The following is a 17,560-nucleotide window of genomic DNA, read 5'->3' as shown; positions in this document are numbered from 1 at the left end:
TAGTTATAACTAAGAAGAGGTATACTGAAGAGTTTGTTTTAAAAAGAATACTACATAGTGCTTAAGAAAAAAGTTTGGCAGGGTGGATAGTACATGCCTGTAATCCCAGCAGTTCAGGAGGCTGAGGCAGGAGAATCACAAGTTCAAAGCCAGCCTCAGCAAAAGCAAGGCATTAAGCAACTTGATGAGACCCTGTCTCTAAACAAAATACAAAATAGGGCTGGGGATGAGCATCCCTGAGTTCAGTTCAATCCCCAATACAAAAAAAAAGAACCAAGAGTTTGTGTGAGGGAAGGAGGATCTAACTAGTTAGTAGTGACTAAGGACTCCTATTGCTTTGGTTTTGGGGAACAGGCTAGGTCTGTTTATATCTGTGCCAAAGCAAACATAAATTCTGAATAAAATAACAGAACTAAAATTCTGACATAAAATTCTAAAGACACATATATAACCTGGTTTAAAATGTGAAATGGAAATTATAATCATACTTTGATTGTTAATCACAGTTGTTTTCTACATATCTCTGTGCATTGTATACCCAAGTTCTCCAAGTTCTTTTATTTTATCATGAATAAATAATATTAATTTGTGCTAGATTCATATTTAATACATTTAGTATCATTTTTGATAATCTGTTTTAAATACAATAGCCAAAGACAAATACGAAAGTTATCAATACTTTTGAATAATTCCCTAGGAGATTTTTATTTCCAATTACCTGTAAACGCTTATCCAAAAATGCCATTCCTCCTTGCAGTCCATAGCTGTATTCATAGGGGAAACTCCAGTCTCGAATTAAAAACATCAGTGTCTATTTAGAAAAAGAGAAACATTACATAAACGCATTTTCAAGCTGTAATGGCAACAGTTCTTTGCTTAATGCCAATTTCTACAAAGGACTTTCCATAATGTCTTGGAAACTTTATTAACACTGAAAGGACATGTTTAAGCCAAATGTGAGCTCAATATATCCCATCTGTTATTTTTATTCCTCCAGGTCAATAGAAATAAAAAGGACTGCCAAGAAAACATTAAATTTGGACTGGGGATGGGGCTCAATATTACAGCATTTGCCTGGTATGTGTGAGGACCTGGGTTCAATTTCCAGCAAAAAAAAAAAAAAAAAAAGAAAACACTAAATTCAAGCCTCTGCCCTAAAGGCAAGTAGGAGGAATATAGTAAAGAAAGAGGAAAAAGACTGACATGGCACCAGCTAATCATAAGATCAGAGTTATTTACATTAGAAAAGGAAAAGGAACACATCTGTAGTCTCAGCACTTCTGAGGCTGAGGCAAGAGTATCTCTTGAATCCATAAGTTTGACACTGGCCTGGACCAACATTAGCAAGATCCCATCTCAAAAAAAAAAAAAAAAAAAAAGCCAGGCACAGTGGCACATGTCTGTAATCCCAGTTACTCAGGAAACAGGCAGGAAAATCACAAGTTTGAGGCCAGCCTCAGCAACTAAGCAAGACCCTATCTCAAAATAAAAAATAAAAAGAGGGGCTGGGGCCATACTTCAGTAGTAGAGCACTTGCCTAGCATGTGTGAGGCATTGCATAAATTACACAAATGGTAAGAATCTACATCGTGCACAACCATAGAAACGAAAAGATGTGCCCCATTTGTGTATAATGAATCAAAATTCAGTCTGTGAAAATAAAAAATTTTAAATAAATAAATAAATTGAGGGTATTGTGTTCATATACAACTAAAAATTATATTTTTAAAAAATTAAAAAATGAATAAAAAGAACTTGAGATGTAGGCTCAATGGTAAAGCACTCCTGGGTTCAATCCCCAGTATCAAAACAAAGAAGGAAGGAAAAGAAATAATGTTTACATGTTAAAGCACCTCTAGTCTTACTGAGGTTACTGTGCTTCCTCATCCTCAAGAAACAATTAGCTAAAGCAGAGGTCAGCAAATGATTTCTATAAAGAGCCAGAGAGTAAGTATTTTAAATAGCTCCTCCACTCTGCTATTATAGCAGGAAAACAGCCACAGCTGACACATAAACAGATGAGTATGCTATGTCCCACTAACACTTCAGCTATGGCTGTTGTCTGAACTTCAGACAATTTACATGTCATGAAATATTCATCGTATTTTCATTTTTTTCAACTATTAAAATATATAAAAACCAGGGCTGGGGATGTAGCTCAGTGGTAGAGCACTGGCCTATGCACAAGGCTATGTGTTCAATTTCCAGCATTGCAAAAATTAAAACTTAAATTAAAAAAAAAAAAATGTGTGGGGGGCTGGGGATTTGGCTCAGTTGGTAGAGTGCTTGCCTATCAAGCACAATGCCCTGGGTTCAATCCTCAGCACTGGGAGAAAAAAAAAAAAATTGTGTGTATGTTTCTCTCTCTCACCTTACAGATCATATAAAAATAGGCAGCAAGCCACATGTGGCCTGTGAGCTGTCATGTACAAAGATACATATTACATTCAAAGTTAATATTCTACCTGAAAGGGTTTTTGGAAAATTTCATCCATTGCCAGACGACCATATTCTGTGAAGAGCTTTAAAAAAAGAAGAGTTATGATTTATAAAGCAAAATAACTTAACAACTTAATTTAATAAATAACTTAATGTAGTTCTATGCTATTCTTTCACAAAATATCCATTTAACAGACTGGATACTACTTGTATTACAACAAAAGTTCCACAGTTTTAAAAGACCACAGAAGCCTGACACAATGGTGCACACCAGTAATCCCAGTGGCTCCAGAGGCTGAGGCAAGAGGATAACGAGTTCAAATCCAGCCTCAGCAACTCAGTGAGACCCTAAGCAACTCAGGAAACCCTGTCTCTAAGTAAAATACAAAAAAGGGCTGGGATGTGGCTCAATGGTTGAGTGCCCGAGTTCAATCCATGGTACCAAAGGGGGAAAAAAAAAAGTCCACAGAAGCCATGAATCTTAATCTTAGTGATTCCCCTCTCTCACATCTCAATTCATCAATCAAACCAGAATCCAATCACTGACTACTCCCACATGGGCTAGAATACTACAATTGCCTTCTAACTGGTCTCCCCACCTCAGTCCCTTGCCTCCCTGTGGAGTTCTGCTATAAATAATGTTAGACCACAGCATGACTCTGCTCACAACCTTGTAACCCCTGGGGTGGGGATACAGCTCAGTCGATAGAGTGCTTGCCTTGCAAGTACAAGGCCCTGGGTTCGATCCCCAGCACCGCAAAAAAACAAAACAAAAACAACCCTGTAACCCCTACTTAGTATTAAAACTAGTCCTTCAATTGTGATCCAGACACACTGGTCCCTCTCACACTATACCTCAAACACACTGGACACAAAGCTCCCTCAGGGCCATTAGTCTGGCTCCTCCTTCTGCCTGCAGTGTTCTTGCCCCAAATACCCTTGGGAGATGAGCACTGTGGCGCAAATCTGTAATCCCAGCAACTCAGGAGGCTAAGGCAGGAGAATCGAAAGTTCAAAGTCAGGGGCTGGGGTCATGGCTCAGTAGTAGAGCACACGCCTAGCATGTGTGAGGCACTGGGTTCAATTCTCAGCACCACATATAAATAAATGAATAAAATAAAGGACTATCAACATCTAAAATAAAAAAGATATTAAAAAAAAAAAGAAAGTTCAAAGTCAGCCTCAGTAATTCAGTAAGGCCCTAAGTAACTCAGTGAAACCTTGTCTCAAAATAAAATAAAATATAAAAAAGGGCTAGGGAATGTGGCTCAGTGGTTAAGCACCCTGGGTTCAATCCCTGGTACAAAAAATAAAAATCCTTGGGATTGCCTCCCTCACTTCTTAAGGTCTTTATTCAAACAGCTCCTTCTCAACTAACTTTCCACAGCCATAAACCTAAAAAGATTACAACTCTCCACACGGTATTGCCTATCCTGTGTCCTTTTTATTTTTCCCCCTAGTTTACCACTATCTAATATGCTACATCTTTACTGGTCTTAAATAGTCTATCTTCACATTTAAACCACATGAGAGCAGGAACATCTGTCAGTTCCACATTTTGTAACATCCAGCAGCAAGAAAAGTACTGGTCCCATAGTATTCATGCCATGAAAATGACTGAATCAACACATTTACCTCTGTTTCTTTGTAAAACCTCACTAAAAGTATAACAAAGTGACATTTAAAAGTTATAAACTGGAGCTGGGGATATAGCTTAATGGTAGAACACTTGCCTAACATGTGTGAGATCCTGGTTCTTTCCCCACCACTCCAAAATAAATAAATAGAAATTATAAACTCAGAGGCAGGCACAGTGGTACAACCCTGTAATGCCAGCAACTTGGAAGGTTAAGATAGGAGGAAAACAAGTTTGAGGCCAGTCTCAACAACTTTAGCAAGACCCAGTCTCAAAAAATAAAAAGGGCTAGGCTGGGAAAGTAGTTCAATGGTAGAGCACCCTTGGGTTCAATTCCTACTACAAAAAAAAAAAAAAAAAAAAAGATTATAAATTCACAGGATAAATGGAATGGAAAATAACATGACAGCAAAAACAAAACAAAAAAAAAAAAGAAAACCTGTCAGAACATTTTGGAAGGAAAAGAGAGATAAATGTCAAATTTTAGCTTTCTCTGCCCTGCCAAAAATTCCGTGAGAGGCAAGGTAGGACCAATAAGAAATAAGCAGATTCTCTCAGCAGAATCCCTGAAAGGCTTGGAAATTATCGAGGTGCAGTTACCTTGCAGGAGGGGTATAAAGAAGGGGGCTGACAACTAAAGAAATGTTTGCAAATTTCTGCAGAGCACCTACACTCCCAGATTCCCATCCACGCAGCCCCATGCTCTCCAGACTACCCACAGAAGATGGGAGGTGTGCTATCTAGAGAGGATAAAAAACAAAAACCCTAGCCTTTGACGCCAACCTCAGATGGGCTTAGGAATAAGTCCACTACCTTACTGGACACAGGAAACTAAGTCAAAGTGAGAGAGTCAGAGACTCCCATGGAAAGCAGCACCGCTTAGTAAAGCAGAAGTTCTAAGGCGGGGAATGAGACAGTTCCTAGCCACTCCAGGGAGCTCAACTCACATAGCCTGTCAGCTATTAAAGACCTGGTATGTGCCTTACTTATCCACACACAACCTTACCAGCTTCAGAAACCAGATGCATCAGTAGAACAGGATGATCCCACCAGCCTCTCCAAGGACAAACACAAAGGATAAAAGTATTGAGGAATCACCAAAGACACAGACTCCCAAGATATGTTACTTACCATGATTTGTGTTCTCTTCCATTTCCCACCCGTGTTCTTTTTTGGGGGGCATGGGTGGGTACCAGGTATTGAACTCAGGGGCACTCAACCACAGAGTCACATTCCCAGCCCTGTTTTTGTATTTTTTAATTTAGAGACAGGGTGTCTCACTAAGCTGCTTAGCACCTCACTTTTGCTGAGGCTGGCTTTGAACTTGCGATCCTCCTGAGTTGCTGTGTTACTGGGGTGCACCACCACACCCAGCTTTATGTGTTCTTTTAACAGCTACAGCAACTCACTCTTTTCACGAGACAAAGATGTTCATGTACGTCATAGACTCAGTGTGACAAATGTAAACTTTGGCACCAGGATTACTGGGTGACTACCTCTTCCTCAAGGCTGAAGTGCTTACCAAGGAAAGGAAAAACACCTTCTAAAATTCATCCTAAAAGCAATTAATATTCCTAAACTCAAGCCCACCCATTTTGTGAGAATAAAACTGACTCTCTCGTCTTGTCTGGAAAGCCAGCCTAACACTCTCGTGGTCAGTGCTGTGTCTCCACTGGAGCAAAACATCCCAATAAAGAGTCTGGTCCCTGCTGCAGCTGTGCCTTTATCTGAGTCTTCTGATGGGGAGCACAAGAACCTGCCCAGTGGGTAAAAAGTGTACATACGAGGCAGGACTCCCTGGCTCTCTCATTCTACTGGAAGATTAAAGAAATCTCTGGGGAAAGTGACAGCCCAAGAATAAACTTCTGAAAAGACTAATATTTAGAAGTTGTCAACAAAATAGCCAGTAATCTTGCCCAATCACCTCACTATGATCCACATCAATACACAAGGGCCTGCCCTCTTATCAAAGCTCCCACTGAGGTTTTTTATTATTATTCTTTGTTTTTTTTTTTTGTTTTTTTTTTTTTTTTTTTTTTGTGGTGCTGGGGATCAAACCCAAGGCCTTGTGCTTGCAAGGCAAGCACTCTACTGACTCAGCTATCTCCCCAGCCCCCCACTGAGGTTTTTAATTGCTCACGCTTAAATACAGACACCCAAAGACCACCACACATTTGAGAAAATTCTACAACAGGAAAGGAGAAAACATGTTCTTCAATACTATAGCATCATGTCCTTTTAAAATTTCTTTTCATTTTCTATCTCTTATACTAAAACACCTATTAACATGCTAAACCTCTCTTGAACTGATCCTTTTTCCAGTGTGTGCCCTCCTGTGTCTAGCTCCTCCACATTCCCCCATCCATCCTTCTTTTCTCATTCATTCCCCCTCTCTATAGTCTCTCTCTCCTCTCTCTCCTTCATTCCCTCCCTCCTTCCTGGTTTCTACTCTTTATATCTTTATTTAACCTGCTGGGAAGTTTTTCTCCAATGTATATTCTAACTCCTCCCCTAATGAATCTTTCCTTTTTTTCCCTTATATTTCTAATTTCCAGGAGATTTTTTTTTTCCTGAATGTTGCTTTTTAACAGCATTCTGTTATCTTAGTTACAACGTCTTATCTCTTTGAGGATATAAGTTTGCCAAAAATGAAGAAAAGGCCCATACTGAGTCACTTTATCATGAAAATGCCTACCAAGAATACAGATCATGGGCTGGGGAGATAGCTCAGTCCAGTAGAGTGCTTGCCTTGCAAGCACAAGGCCCTGGGTTCGATCCCCAGCACCAAAAAAAAAAAAAAAAAAAAAAAACAGAATACAGATCTTACAAACTCCAGAGAGAAAAAAGGTCAAATACAAAGGAACAGGAAGGAGATAACTCAAGACAACAGCAACACTGGATAGTGGAAGACAATGAAAGAATGCCTTCATAATTCTAAAAGAAAAACAATTCCATTCTATAATTCTAGGATAAAACTAAAATATTTTTAGACTTATAAGACCTCAAAAAAAATTACCTCTTACAGAGAATGAAGAGTTAGGAGTGAATAATCCAAAGATTAAACGGGACTCAACTGAGCAAAGTGAAGTGTAATTGCCAGGATGGTGGCAAAGGAAGGCTGCTGAATGAGAGCTGTGCACCAGGCCTGCAAGCAGCAGTCTAGACTCAAGCAGGATTCACCCCCCAGGTATAAAGCCTCCCCGAGGAAAGATAAAACAACCCAGAAGTATTTAGATCATGCTGACAAGTTTATGAGTCTATAAGTTTGTGAGCACATTAGTGATCAGCATACAGAAGATAATAAACTGAAAAAAGACAATGCATACCTATGAATTACAAGAAACATAATCATAGTTCAAAGTGAGCATCAGCTGGAAAGAACATGCACAATCAGCATCCCTGAGTGACTGATTCCACACCGCAGACCCCAAGATCTACAGATGCCCAAGTCCCTTACATGCAAGAGCTAAATATTTGCATATATGCACATCCTTTAGATCATCACTAGATTAATTACAATACCTAATACAATATAAATGCTATGGAAGCATTTGTAAATACTGTACTGCTTAGGAAATCATGACAAGAATAAAAAGCTTGTACATATTTAGTATAGATGCAATATTTTTTAATGAGATGGTTGAATCTATGGAAGCAGTCCTTAAGACACAGAGACAGATGCATATATACCAATAAAACAAGACAAATAATGGCCTTTTTAAAAGAATTTTTATTTCTTCTTTTTAGTTATACATGACAGTAGAATACATTTTGAATATCATACATACGTGGAATATAACTGCCCATGTTTGTGGTTGTACATGATGTGGGAGTTATTCTGGTTATGTATTCATAGATGAACGTAGGACATTAAGTCTGATTCATTTTACTCTTTCCTATTCCCATCTCTGCTCCCTTCCCTTCATTCCCCTTTGTCTAATTCAGTGAACTTATATTCCCCAACCCCAATATTATGTGTTAGCATTCATGTATCAGAGAGAACATTCAGTCTTTGGTTTACTGGAAATGGCTTAATTCACTTAGCATGATAGTCTCTAGTTCCACCCATTTGTTGGCAAATGCCATAATTTCATTCTTCTTTATGGCTGAGTAATACTGCATTGTGTATATATACCACATTTTCTTTATCCATCTGTTGAAGGGCATCTAAGTTGGTTCCATAGCTTGGTTATTGTGAATTGAACTGCTATGAATATTAATGTGGCCTTGTCACTGTAGTATGCTGATTTTAAGTCCTTTGGGTATAAACCAAGGAGTGGGATAGCTGGGTCAAATGGTGGTTCCATTCCAAGTTTTCTGAGGAATCTCCATACTGCTTTCCAGAGTGGATGCACCCATTTTCAGTCCCACCAGCAATGTATGAGTGTACCCCCCCGCAATTCTTGCCAACATTTATTGTTACTTATATTCTTGATTACTGCTATTCTGCCTGGAGTGAGATGATCTCTCAGTGTAGTTTTAATTTGCATTTCTCTAATAGCTAGAGATGAACATTTTTTCATATATTTGTTGATTGATTATATTTCTTCTGTGAAGTACCTGTTTAGTTTCTTTGCCAATTTATTTGTTGGGTTTTTTTTTTTTTTTTTTTTTTTTTGGTGTTAAGTTTTTTGAGTTCTTTATATATCCTAGAGATTAATGCTGTATATGAGGTGCAGGTGGCAAAGATTTTTCTCCCATTCTATAGACTTTCTCTTCACGTTCTTATTTCCTTTGCTGTGAAGAAGCTTTTCAGTTTATTAATTCTTGATTTTACTTTTTTGCAGTTTAGTAGGAGTCTTGTTGAGAAATTTGGTTCCTAAGCCACCATGATGGAGATTTGGTCCTACTTTTTCTTCTAGTAGGCACAGGGTCTCTGGTCTAATGCCTAGGTCCTTGATCCACTCTCAGTTGAGTTTTGTGCAGGGTAAGAGATAGGGATTTAATTTCGTTTTGCTACAAATGGATTTCCAATTTTCCCAGCACCATTTGTTTTCTCCAATATATACTTATGGCACTTTTGTCTAGTATGTGCAGGGTAAGAGATAGGGATTTAATTTCGTTTTGCTACAAATGGATTTCCAATTTTCCCAGCACCATTTGTTTTCTCCAATATATACTTATGGCACTTTTGTCTAGTATGAAATAACTATTTATGTGGGTTTTGTTTTTTTTTTTGGTGCTGGGGATCGAACTCAGGGCCTTGTGCTTACAAGGCAAACACTCTACCAACTGAGCTATCTCCCCAGCCCCTTTATGTGGGTTTGTCTCTGTCTTCTATTCTGTACCATTGGTCTACATGTTTTGGTGCCAATACCAGGCAGTATTCGTTACTACAGCTCTGTAATACAATTTTAGGTCTGGTATTGTGATGTCTCCTGCTTCACTTTTCTCACCAAGAATTGCTTTGGCTATTCTGGGTCTCTTATTTTTCCAAATGAATTTCATGACTACTTTTTCTATTTCTATGAAAAATGTCATTGGAATTTTAATAGGAACTGCATTAAATCTGTTGGTTTTGATAGTACAGTCATTTTGACAATATTAATTCTGAATAATGGCCACTTTTTAACCAAAATTTGTAACAGAACTATTAGAATAATAAGAGGAAGGAAACTGTGGGTGAAGAGCAGAGAGAAAGCCAGGTGTGATGATGACACATGCTTGTAATCTCAGAGACTCAGAAGGCTAAGGCAGGAGAATCAAAATTTGAAGGTCAGCCTCAGCAACTTAGTGAGACTCTGCCTCAAAATAAAAAATAAACAGGACTGGAGATGTGGTGCAGTTGTTAAATGTCCCTGGGTTCAATCCTCAGTACCAAAAAAGAGTAAAGGAAAATGAATCTTAATTTTACATATTATTAATATTTAAATTTTTAAAATACAAAAGGTGGGACTGGGATATAGTTCAGTGGGAGAGAGCTTGCCTGGCATGCCTAAGGCCCTGGGTTCCAGCAACGGCACCATAAATAAATTAATTAATCAATTAATTTTTTAAAAATTTTAAAGGGGCAGTATAACCAGGTTCTCATCTAGAAGAATGCCAGATGCGGTGATGCATTCCTGTAATCCTAGTGGCTCAGGAGGCTGAGGCAAAAGGATCACAAAATCAAAGACAGCCTAGCAACTTAGCGAGGCTATGAGCAGCTTAGTGAGTTCCTATCTAAAAATAAAAAGGGCTGGGATGTGTCAGTGGTTAGGTGTCCCTGAGTTTAATCCACAATACAAAAAAGAAAAGAAAAATCTCAAAGCAGAAAGCAAACCAAGCACTATCAGTGGTGGCCTCTAAAGAGAGGTATAGCCATGGCAGACCACAGTAGGGATGTTAGCAAAAAATGAAAAATAGGTTTGGGTCTGTAATATAAGCAACTTGGCAGGAGTATTACAAGTTCAAGATCAGCCTGGGCAACTTAGCAAAACAGAGATCCTCAGCAATTTAGTGACACCCTGTACCTCCTCCCCCAAAATAAAATAGACTGGGGATGTAGCTCAGTGGTACAGGGATCCTGAGTTCAATCACCAACACAAAAAAAAAAGAAAAATGAAAAACGTAACTACCACATGTGCCAGCAATCCCACTACTTAGATACACATCCAAAGGAAATGAAATCAGTACGTTGAAGACAATGTATTCCTGCATCTGGTTAAGTCTTTTTTGTGTCTTGTACTGTTTTGAAATGCTTCCTATAGCTCTCATTAAGTTTATTCCATGATTTAAATATTTTATTGCTACCGTGTTTTCCATTACTTTTTAAATTGACTACAGTTGGTAGATAGGAAAGCCTAGATGTCCATATTTTGTAATGAGTATCATATTTAATTTCTTAGGCTCTAAATTGCTTTTTCAGTTGATTTTTGTATATTTCCAGGCACACAGCATTATTATCTTCTCCTTCTTAAAGTTTACATTTATATAGTTGCTAAATCTATCACCAGCTTTGTAAGTTGAACAAGACCTCTAGCCCTTAAGTCCGGTGGCTTACTGTGAGTGCTATGGTTTATCCCCCAAGGGTGTGTTGAAGGCTTTGTCTTCAGTGTTATTAGTGTTGAGGCAGTGGGACTTCAAGAGCAGTGGCAATGAGGTAGGGTTGTAGGTCACTGGAAACATGCCCTTGAAGAGAATTAACATAATTCTCTTGGGCCCCCAGTTAGTTCCTGATTGTTCTTTGGCTTCTTGTCTTACATGATCTCACTCCCACGCACTCCTGCCACTATGATGCCATCCACCAGGAGGTCTTCACCAAAGTTTAGCTGATGCTGACAACATATGCTTGAACTTCCAGAACTGTGAGCTAAATTAACTTTTTCTTTATAAAGTTATCCAGTTTCAGGTATTTTGTAATAGAAAATGGACTAATAGAGTAAATAAACCTATAATGAGTAAATCTATCATGCCCATCATACCTATTTTCACTAATCCATTGATCAGATGACCTAAAGGCAGCCACATCCCCTCACCCCTGCTTTATAGTTTATGGCAGTGGCACCACCATGCACTTAATACTCCAGATCTCCCACCTTCCACCGTGAAGATACTTCCACTGCATCATCTACAACTTCTGAACCCCAAGGACCAAATTCCCTACATTTCCAGCTGCTTCTCTGCCTCCTTACTTAAACTAAAACCTGAGGGCTCAGTTTTCCCTACAGACATCTGAAACAGTGACTATTATTCTTTCACGTCCTAGGATCAAAAGGTGAGGTTGGTGACTTCCTTCCTTTTCCTGTGTCACTTCTAAATCATTATTCTCTGTTGTGTTGCAAAAGTCCTACTCTGCATCTGTTCATTCTGCATGCTTACTTACCTCTTTAGTTCATTCCTTACTGCTGTCCATTTACTAATCATAATACTAATTCCTTCTCATTCACTGAGGACTCTGGCATCTGTCTCAGTCTTCCTCCAGCAGAGTAGGCATTTACATTCAATTCCTGCTCAAAACTCCTTGCCATTTGACCTCCAATGATCTTTTTCACTGCAATATGTCCACAGCTTGGATTCTCTCACCCAGATAGTTTCACTGACAAAAATCAAATAAATACAAACATTCTGCTCTGGCTACAAGCTCCTCAACCTTGTTTCAACTACTGAATCATTCCTATTGCTATTCTTTGCCTTCACCAAGGCTTCCATTCCAAAGACCCCTCTACTTTGTCTAAAAAACACAGGTCCTCTTCCAAAATTTCTTCTTATTACAAAAACTTACGAGTTATACATAATACATGCTTCTATCTCAACCCACAAATCCTTCCACACCAAACCTATAACTGTAGCATAAATGATAAAAAGTACTTTTACAAGATATTTACTATAGAGAAAATAAAAAATGCATTTCACTGGGAAAATCTCCAAACTTTAATGTCTCCAAACACATAAAGTAGTAGTGCTCAGCACTAGCTTAGAAAGTCTTAAAGAAAATGTGAATTTTTAATGGAGTTCAAAGAAAGAGAATGTGGTCAAAATGGAAGTAGGAAAGATACTAGAACAAAAAACAAATACTTTATTTTAAAAGTTATAAGAATTAAGTTGAATTTTGTAGGAACTATGAGCATTTGCATTACTAGGGCAGAATGAATGAAATGGAAAAAAATCACAATTGATAATGAAACCATGTTAAATAGACTGTGCTGAAGAACAAACTAAGGCTTAGATGTAATACAATAATCTGGAAAATAATATAGATGTCTAAGAATCACAATAACACTTCAAAAAGATGATTTAGCAGTGGGTAATAGTTCTCCCATAGGAGAAACCAGCAATAGGGAAGTCCGCTGGAGAGCTGTTAAGACCCTACACAAGGTCAATACAGGAGTTGCATGACTATATAGGACAAAAAGCAGCAGAAAGGTCTATGTTGAAATGATTAGGGAAAAACAACACTTAAAATCTCTTGAGTTTGAGCAATCAGCACATGATGGAGCTCTTGAGAAGAGTATCGTAGGAGAATTATGGAACTGTATCTCAATTTCCCTAACCATCAGTTATGGGTCAAATCACGTCCCACAAAAAAACATTGAAGTCCTAACACCCAGTACCTGTGAATGTGACCTTATTTGGAAATAGGGTCTTCATAAATGTAACCAAGTAAAGACAAAGATGGACCCTAATCCTAATCCAATATGAAAAACAAATCCACACAAAGAATGCCATGTAAAGACACACAGACATACAAGGAAGATAGCCATGTGAAGACAAGAGACAAAGATTGATGTGCTACAAGAGACAAAGATTGATGTGCTACAAGAGACTGAACATCCAGGGACACCAAGGACCACCAGCAAACCACCAGGAGATAGGAAGAAGCAAGAAGAGATTCTACCCTCCAGCCTTCAAAGAAAGCACAACCTGCCAACACCTTGACTTCTGAGTTCGTGAGACAATCAATCCTACCACCTAGTTTGTGGTCCTGGGACTCTTAACACACTACCCTGCCTTTTCATTCACATCTCTCTGACTGGGCTACAAAATCTATGAAGGTAAGCACCAGGTCTGTATCAAACACTGTTATATCTATAGTGCTTGGCCCTATACACCGCACAAGGCAGGCATTTGAAAAACTTGTGAAAGGAAAAAGCTTAGAAAGGAATAAGCTTTCAGGTAAAATGGCTGACAAACTTAAGTTTTGATAGAAATGTTATACAGAGCCACAGTTCTCAACCACTCATACATGAGTACAGAACCATCAATTATATATTACAAGCAATTGCCACTTAGTCATTAAGAGCCAATTTAACAATGATCTTGTTTTTTTTAAAAAAAAAAAAAAAGACTGGAAAATATATCTGATTCAAGGGAATCCCTCTCATAACCGACATACTCACTTGAATTTTGATGTTTTCTTCAATGTCATTGGGGGAGATAAAATTAGAGAAGCATGCTAAGAATTGAATTCAACCCTAGAATACCCAAGAAAGAGTATTTTACATGAAAAACAGATAAGAACTGCTGCTACAGAGAAAAGAAGTCGCTGAATAATAGTAGAAGTAACTAATAATAATAGTGGTTAGCAAATGCTAACCATTAAACACATACTATTTTCTAGGCACATAATTCTACACATTTAACAAATACTAATTTATTTAACTTCACCTCCAATACTGCAGTAATTCCATGACCAGTCTCACCAAACGCATCCCTGCACTCCTAAACATTCTCAACCCAGCAGCCAATGATCCTTTTACAATAGGTCAGGTAACACCACTGCACTGCTCAAAACCCTCTATGGCTCCCATCTCCTCCAGAGGAAAAGTCCAAGCCCTGTTGTGAACCAGATCTCACTGCCTATCTGACTTCATCACTCAGTCTGCTCCCATCACACCCTGCAACCCTTCCTTGTGGCTCCCTCTCCTTTAACACCTCCCCTAACATATACTTAAGGACTTACTCTCCACTTTCTTCCAGTCTCTGCCCTTTCCCTGATCATCCCTGCTCTACCTCAGCCTTAAACACACACAGTGTAGGATTACTACGAACCAAATTCTTCATATTTCAATCATTTACTAAAAACTACTCAGTTCTCAGAATTTTCTTACTCTTAAAACTTGTAAGTGATATATCATGATGTTAAAATATTTATGATAATCCATACCTGCAGCTGTTGAAGATCATCTTCCTGAATGTTCTGGGACAAATTGTAAATCTAGAAAACAAAATCCAAATTGATCTATTCTTACTTACTTCAAATAAATCCCAAATAAGTCTAAGGCATTCAAAAGAAAGTTGGACAATTAAAGGTTTGAGTAAAAGAAAATGGGGCCTATTAAAACAGTAATATTATCTGTGTTTTGGGAAATGATAAATACAGCTTAAAAATCACAAAATTTTCTTTACAGTATAAAATACAATTTTCCTAAGTTCTTACCAAATCTGCATTTCCTACATAATAGATACAATTTCAATTTCCATGTTTTGGACCTTTCTTAGAACATAGTACATATAATTATCACCAAAGAAAAAAACAATTTAGTTCCCCTTCTTGAGCTAAGAGTTATCTTACATCTATAGTCTAACATTTATACATCACAACAGAATTTTTTTTTATAGAATAGTAACTAAAATGAGATGGTCTCCCTTTATTGTATTTCCTCTCACTACAAGTTAAGTGGTTTTTACCTGAACAGAACTAGTCATGGTGCTTAAAGCAAAAATGGTAGCACAATCCTTCACAGTTGACTGGCTGTCAAATGCTCCCTGTGTATCCATCAAAACAACTGCAACCTAAAAATAAATAAAAATAAAATATGTTGAAGTGAGAAGGGAGAAAATGTAAAGGACAGATTTGTTTACATGAGCCTTAAGCACTGGCTTATAGATTCTATTAGAAAAGTACAATAATTCAGGGACCTTGCTTTGACCAGAGCACTTTGCTGGAAAAGAATATCTGTTCTGACCCGGTGAGATGCCACAAAACAGAGGCATACACATCAACACAGAAGGGAAATTGCCCCACCAATCAAAACAGTCAACAATGAAACCAATCACTTCACTACCCAGTCAGTCATTTGATGTTTTTTCATTGTTGCAAAATAAATTTTAAAAACTAGGGAAGTGTGGTGGTACATGCCTGTAATCCCAGCTACTTGGAAGGCTGAGGCAGGAAATTCATAAATTAAAGTGCAGCCTGGGCAACTTAGCAAGACCCTATCTCAAAAAAAAAAAAAAAAAAATTTTTTTTTTTTAAAGGGTTGGGGATGTAGCTCAGTAATAAAGTGTGCCTGGGTTCAATAACCAGAACTGTAGGGTTGGTGGGAGGGTGGCTTTCTGTAGTTAAAAGGACACTATCGAGAAAATGAAAAAGGTAATACACACACACACACACACACACACACACACACACAATGGAAACGACTAGTTTCTAGACTATAAAAGGAACTTGTACAACTTAAAAATAAGAAGAGTACTCCATTAAAAGATAGATTTTCCCCCCCAGGACTGGTGATGAAACCCACAGCCTCACAAATGCTAGGCAAATCACTCTAACATTGAGCAACAGCCCCAGCCCATGCATTTGATTTGTTTAAACATTTCTCCCCAAGAAGACAAGCAAATGACCAAAAAACACAAAAAGATGCTCAACATCATCAGTCATTACAGAAATGCAAATGCAAATCAAAATCACTATACAGCACCACTCCACATCTGCTAAGTTGATGATAATAAAAAAAAATATATAGCATCAAGTGTTGTCAAGAATATGGAGACTAAAGCCTCCTGTATTGCTAGTGAGAAAGTAGTTTGGTACAGCTACCTTATACACAAACATCCATGGCAGCATTATTCACAATAGCCAGACAGTAGAAACAACCTAACTGTCCACAACTGATGATAGAAAATGTAGTATATTCATAAAATGGAGTATTATTCAGCCATGAAAGAGAATGAAGTATTGATGCATACTACATCATAGATGGGTCATGAGGGCACTGGACCAAGTACAAGAGGCAGACATGAAAAAAAAACATGATTTCATTTGTGTGAAATGTCCAGAATAGACAGAGATAAGAAGGCAGAGGAGTAGTGGCCAGTGATTGGTAGAAGAAATGGGGAAATGGGAACTGACTGCTAATGGATACTGGATTTCTTTTTGAGGCAATGAAAAGGTTCTAGAATTATATGGTGGTGATAATTGCACAGCTTACGAGTATATTAAAAAACATAAAATTATACTTTCTAAATGATTAATTTTCTACTATTAATTATATCTCAAAAAATAATTAATTCTGGCATGCATTTGCTAACTAAAAAAATGTGACTAGGGGAGGGAATATAGCTCAGTTGGTAGAGTGCTTGCCCCATATGCACAAGGTTCTGGGTTCAATGCCCAGCACCACCACCACACACACACAAAAAAGAGAGACTAAAAAGTGCAAAAAAGGGGAAATATACAAGAGAAAATTTCTTAGAGGGGAAGGAGTTAGAAGAAATGGTATTCTCATATCATATAATGGAATAGTAAACAGTCATAACCACTATCAAGAACAATTTCTCAGTAGCTATAATGAGTATTCTCAAGAAAGTGGAAATGGTCCTTCTCACTCCCAGCAATTCCACTTCTCAGTGGCTTTCTAATGTTTTTGGCTGGAAACCATAGTGAGAAGTGTTTTATACCATGATCAAATACACCCATACATAAAGCCGAAACCAAACTTTTATGTGTACTCCACTCTGAAAATTTCTATTCTATTTTAGTTATTTAAAAATTTTAAATACTAGTCACGAGCCAATAGATTTTTCTACCCCTCACAGGTTAATAACATAGTTTAAAAAGAAAAAGTTATGGCCTCAAGACACAACTGCAACTTTACTCAACAGGACGTTTTGAGGATGTTCATTCTAATGAAGATCATAAAAAAGGAAAAGAAGCAATGAAAATTTATAAAATTTAGTATATTCATATGATGTTTAATATGTAAGGTTCAGATCTATATATTTAAGGATGTTGACTCTTAATAAAAGCAAATTAAAAGAATTCTCAAAAAAAAAAAAAAA

At 37.7% G+C, this 17,560-nt stretch overlaps 1 protein-coding gene across 3 annotated transcripts in view; it reads right to left on the bottom strand.

Moving 5' to 3' along the window:
* Atl3 (atlastin GTPase 3) overlaps positions 1-17,560 on the bottom strand; it is a 56,686-nt gene that overhangs the window by 12,138 nt on the left and 26,988 nt on the right. For all 3 annotated transcript variants that reach the window (XM_047516675.1, XM_047516673.1, XM_047516674.1), the window contains exons 4-7: positions 15,185-15,289; positions 14,661-14,711; positions 2,466-2,522; positions 719-811 (exon numbers count right to left, since the gene is read on the bottom strand). In XM_047516675.1, coding sequence (XP_047372631.1) covers positions 719-811; positions 2,466-2,522; positions 14,661-14,711; positions 15,185-15,289 — 306 coding nt within the window. The remainder of the gene's footprint in view (positions 1-718; positions 812-2,465; positions 2,523-14,660; positions 14,712-15,184; positions 15,290-17,560) is intronic.

This window comes from Sciurus carolinensis, chromosome 11 (genome assembly GCF_902686445.1).
Source record: "Sciurus carolinensis chromosome 11, mSciCar1.2, whole genome shotgun sequence".
NCBI lineage: Eukaryota > Metazoa > Chordata > Mammalia > Rodentia > Sciuridae > Sciurus > Sciurus carolinensis.
The sequence above is the reverse complement of the archived record's forward strand: the minus strand, read 5'-3'. Positions and strand labels throughout refer to the sequence as shown.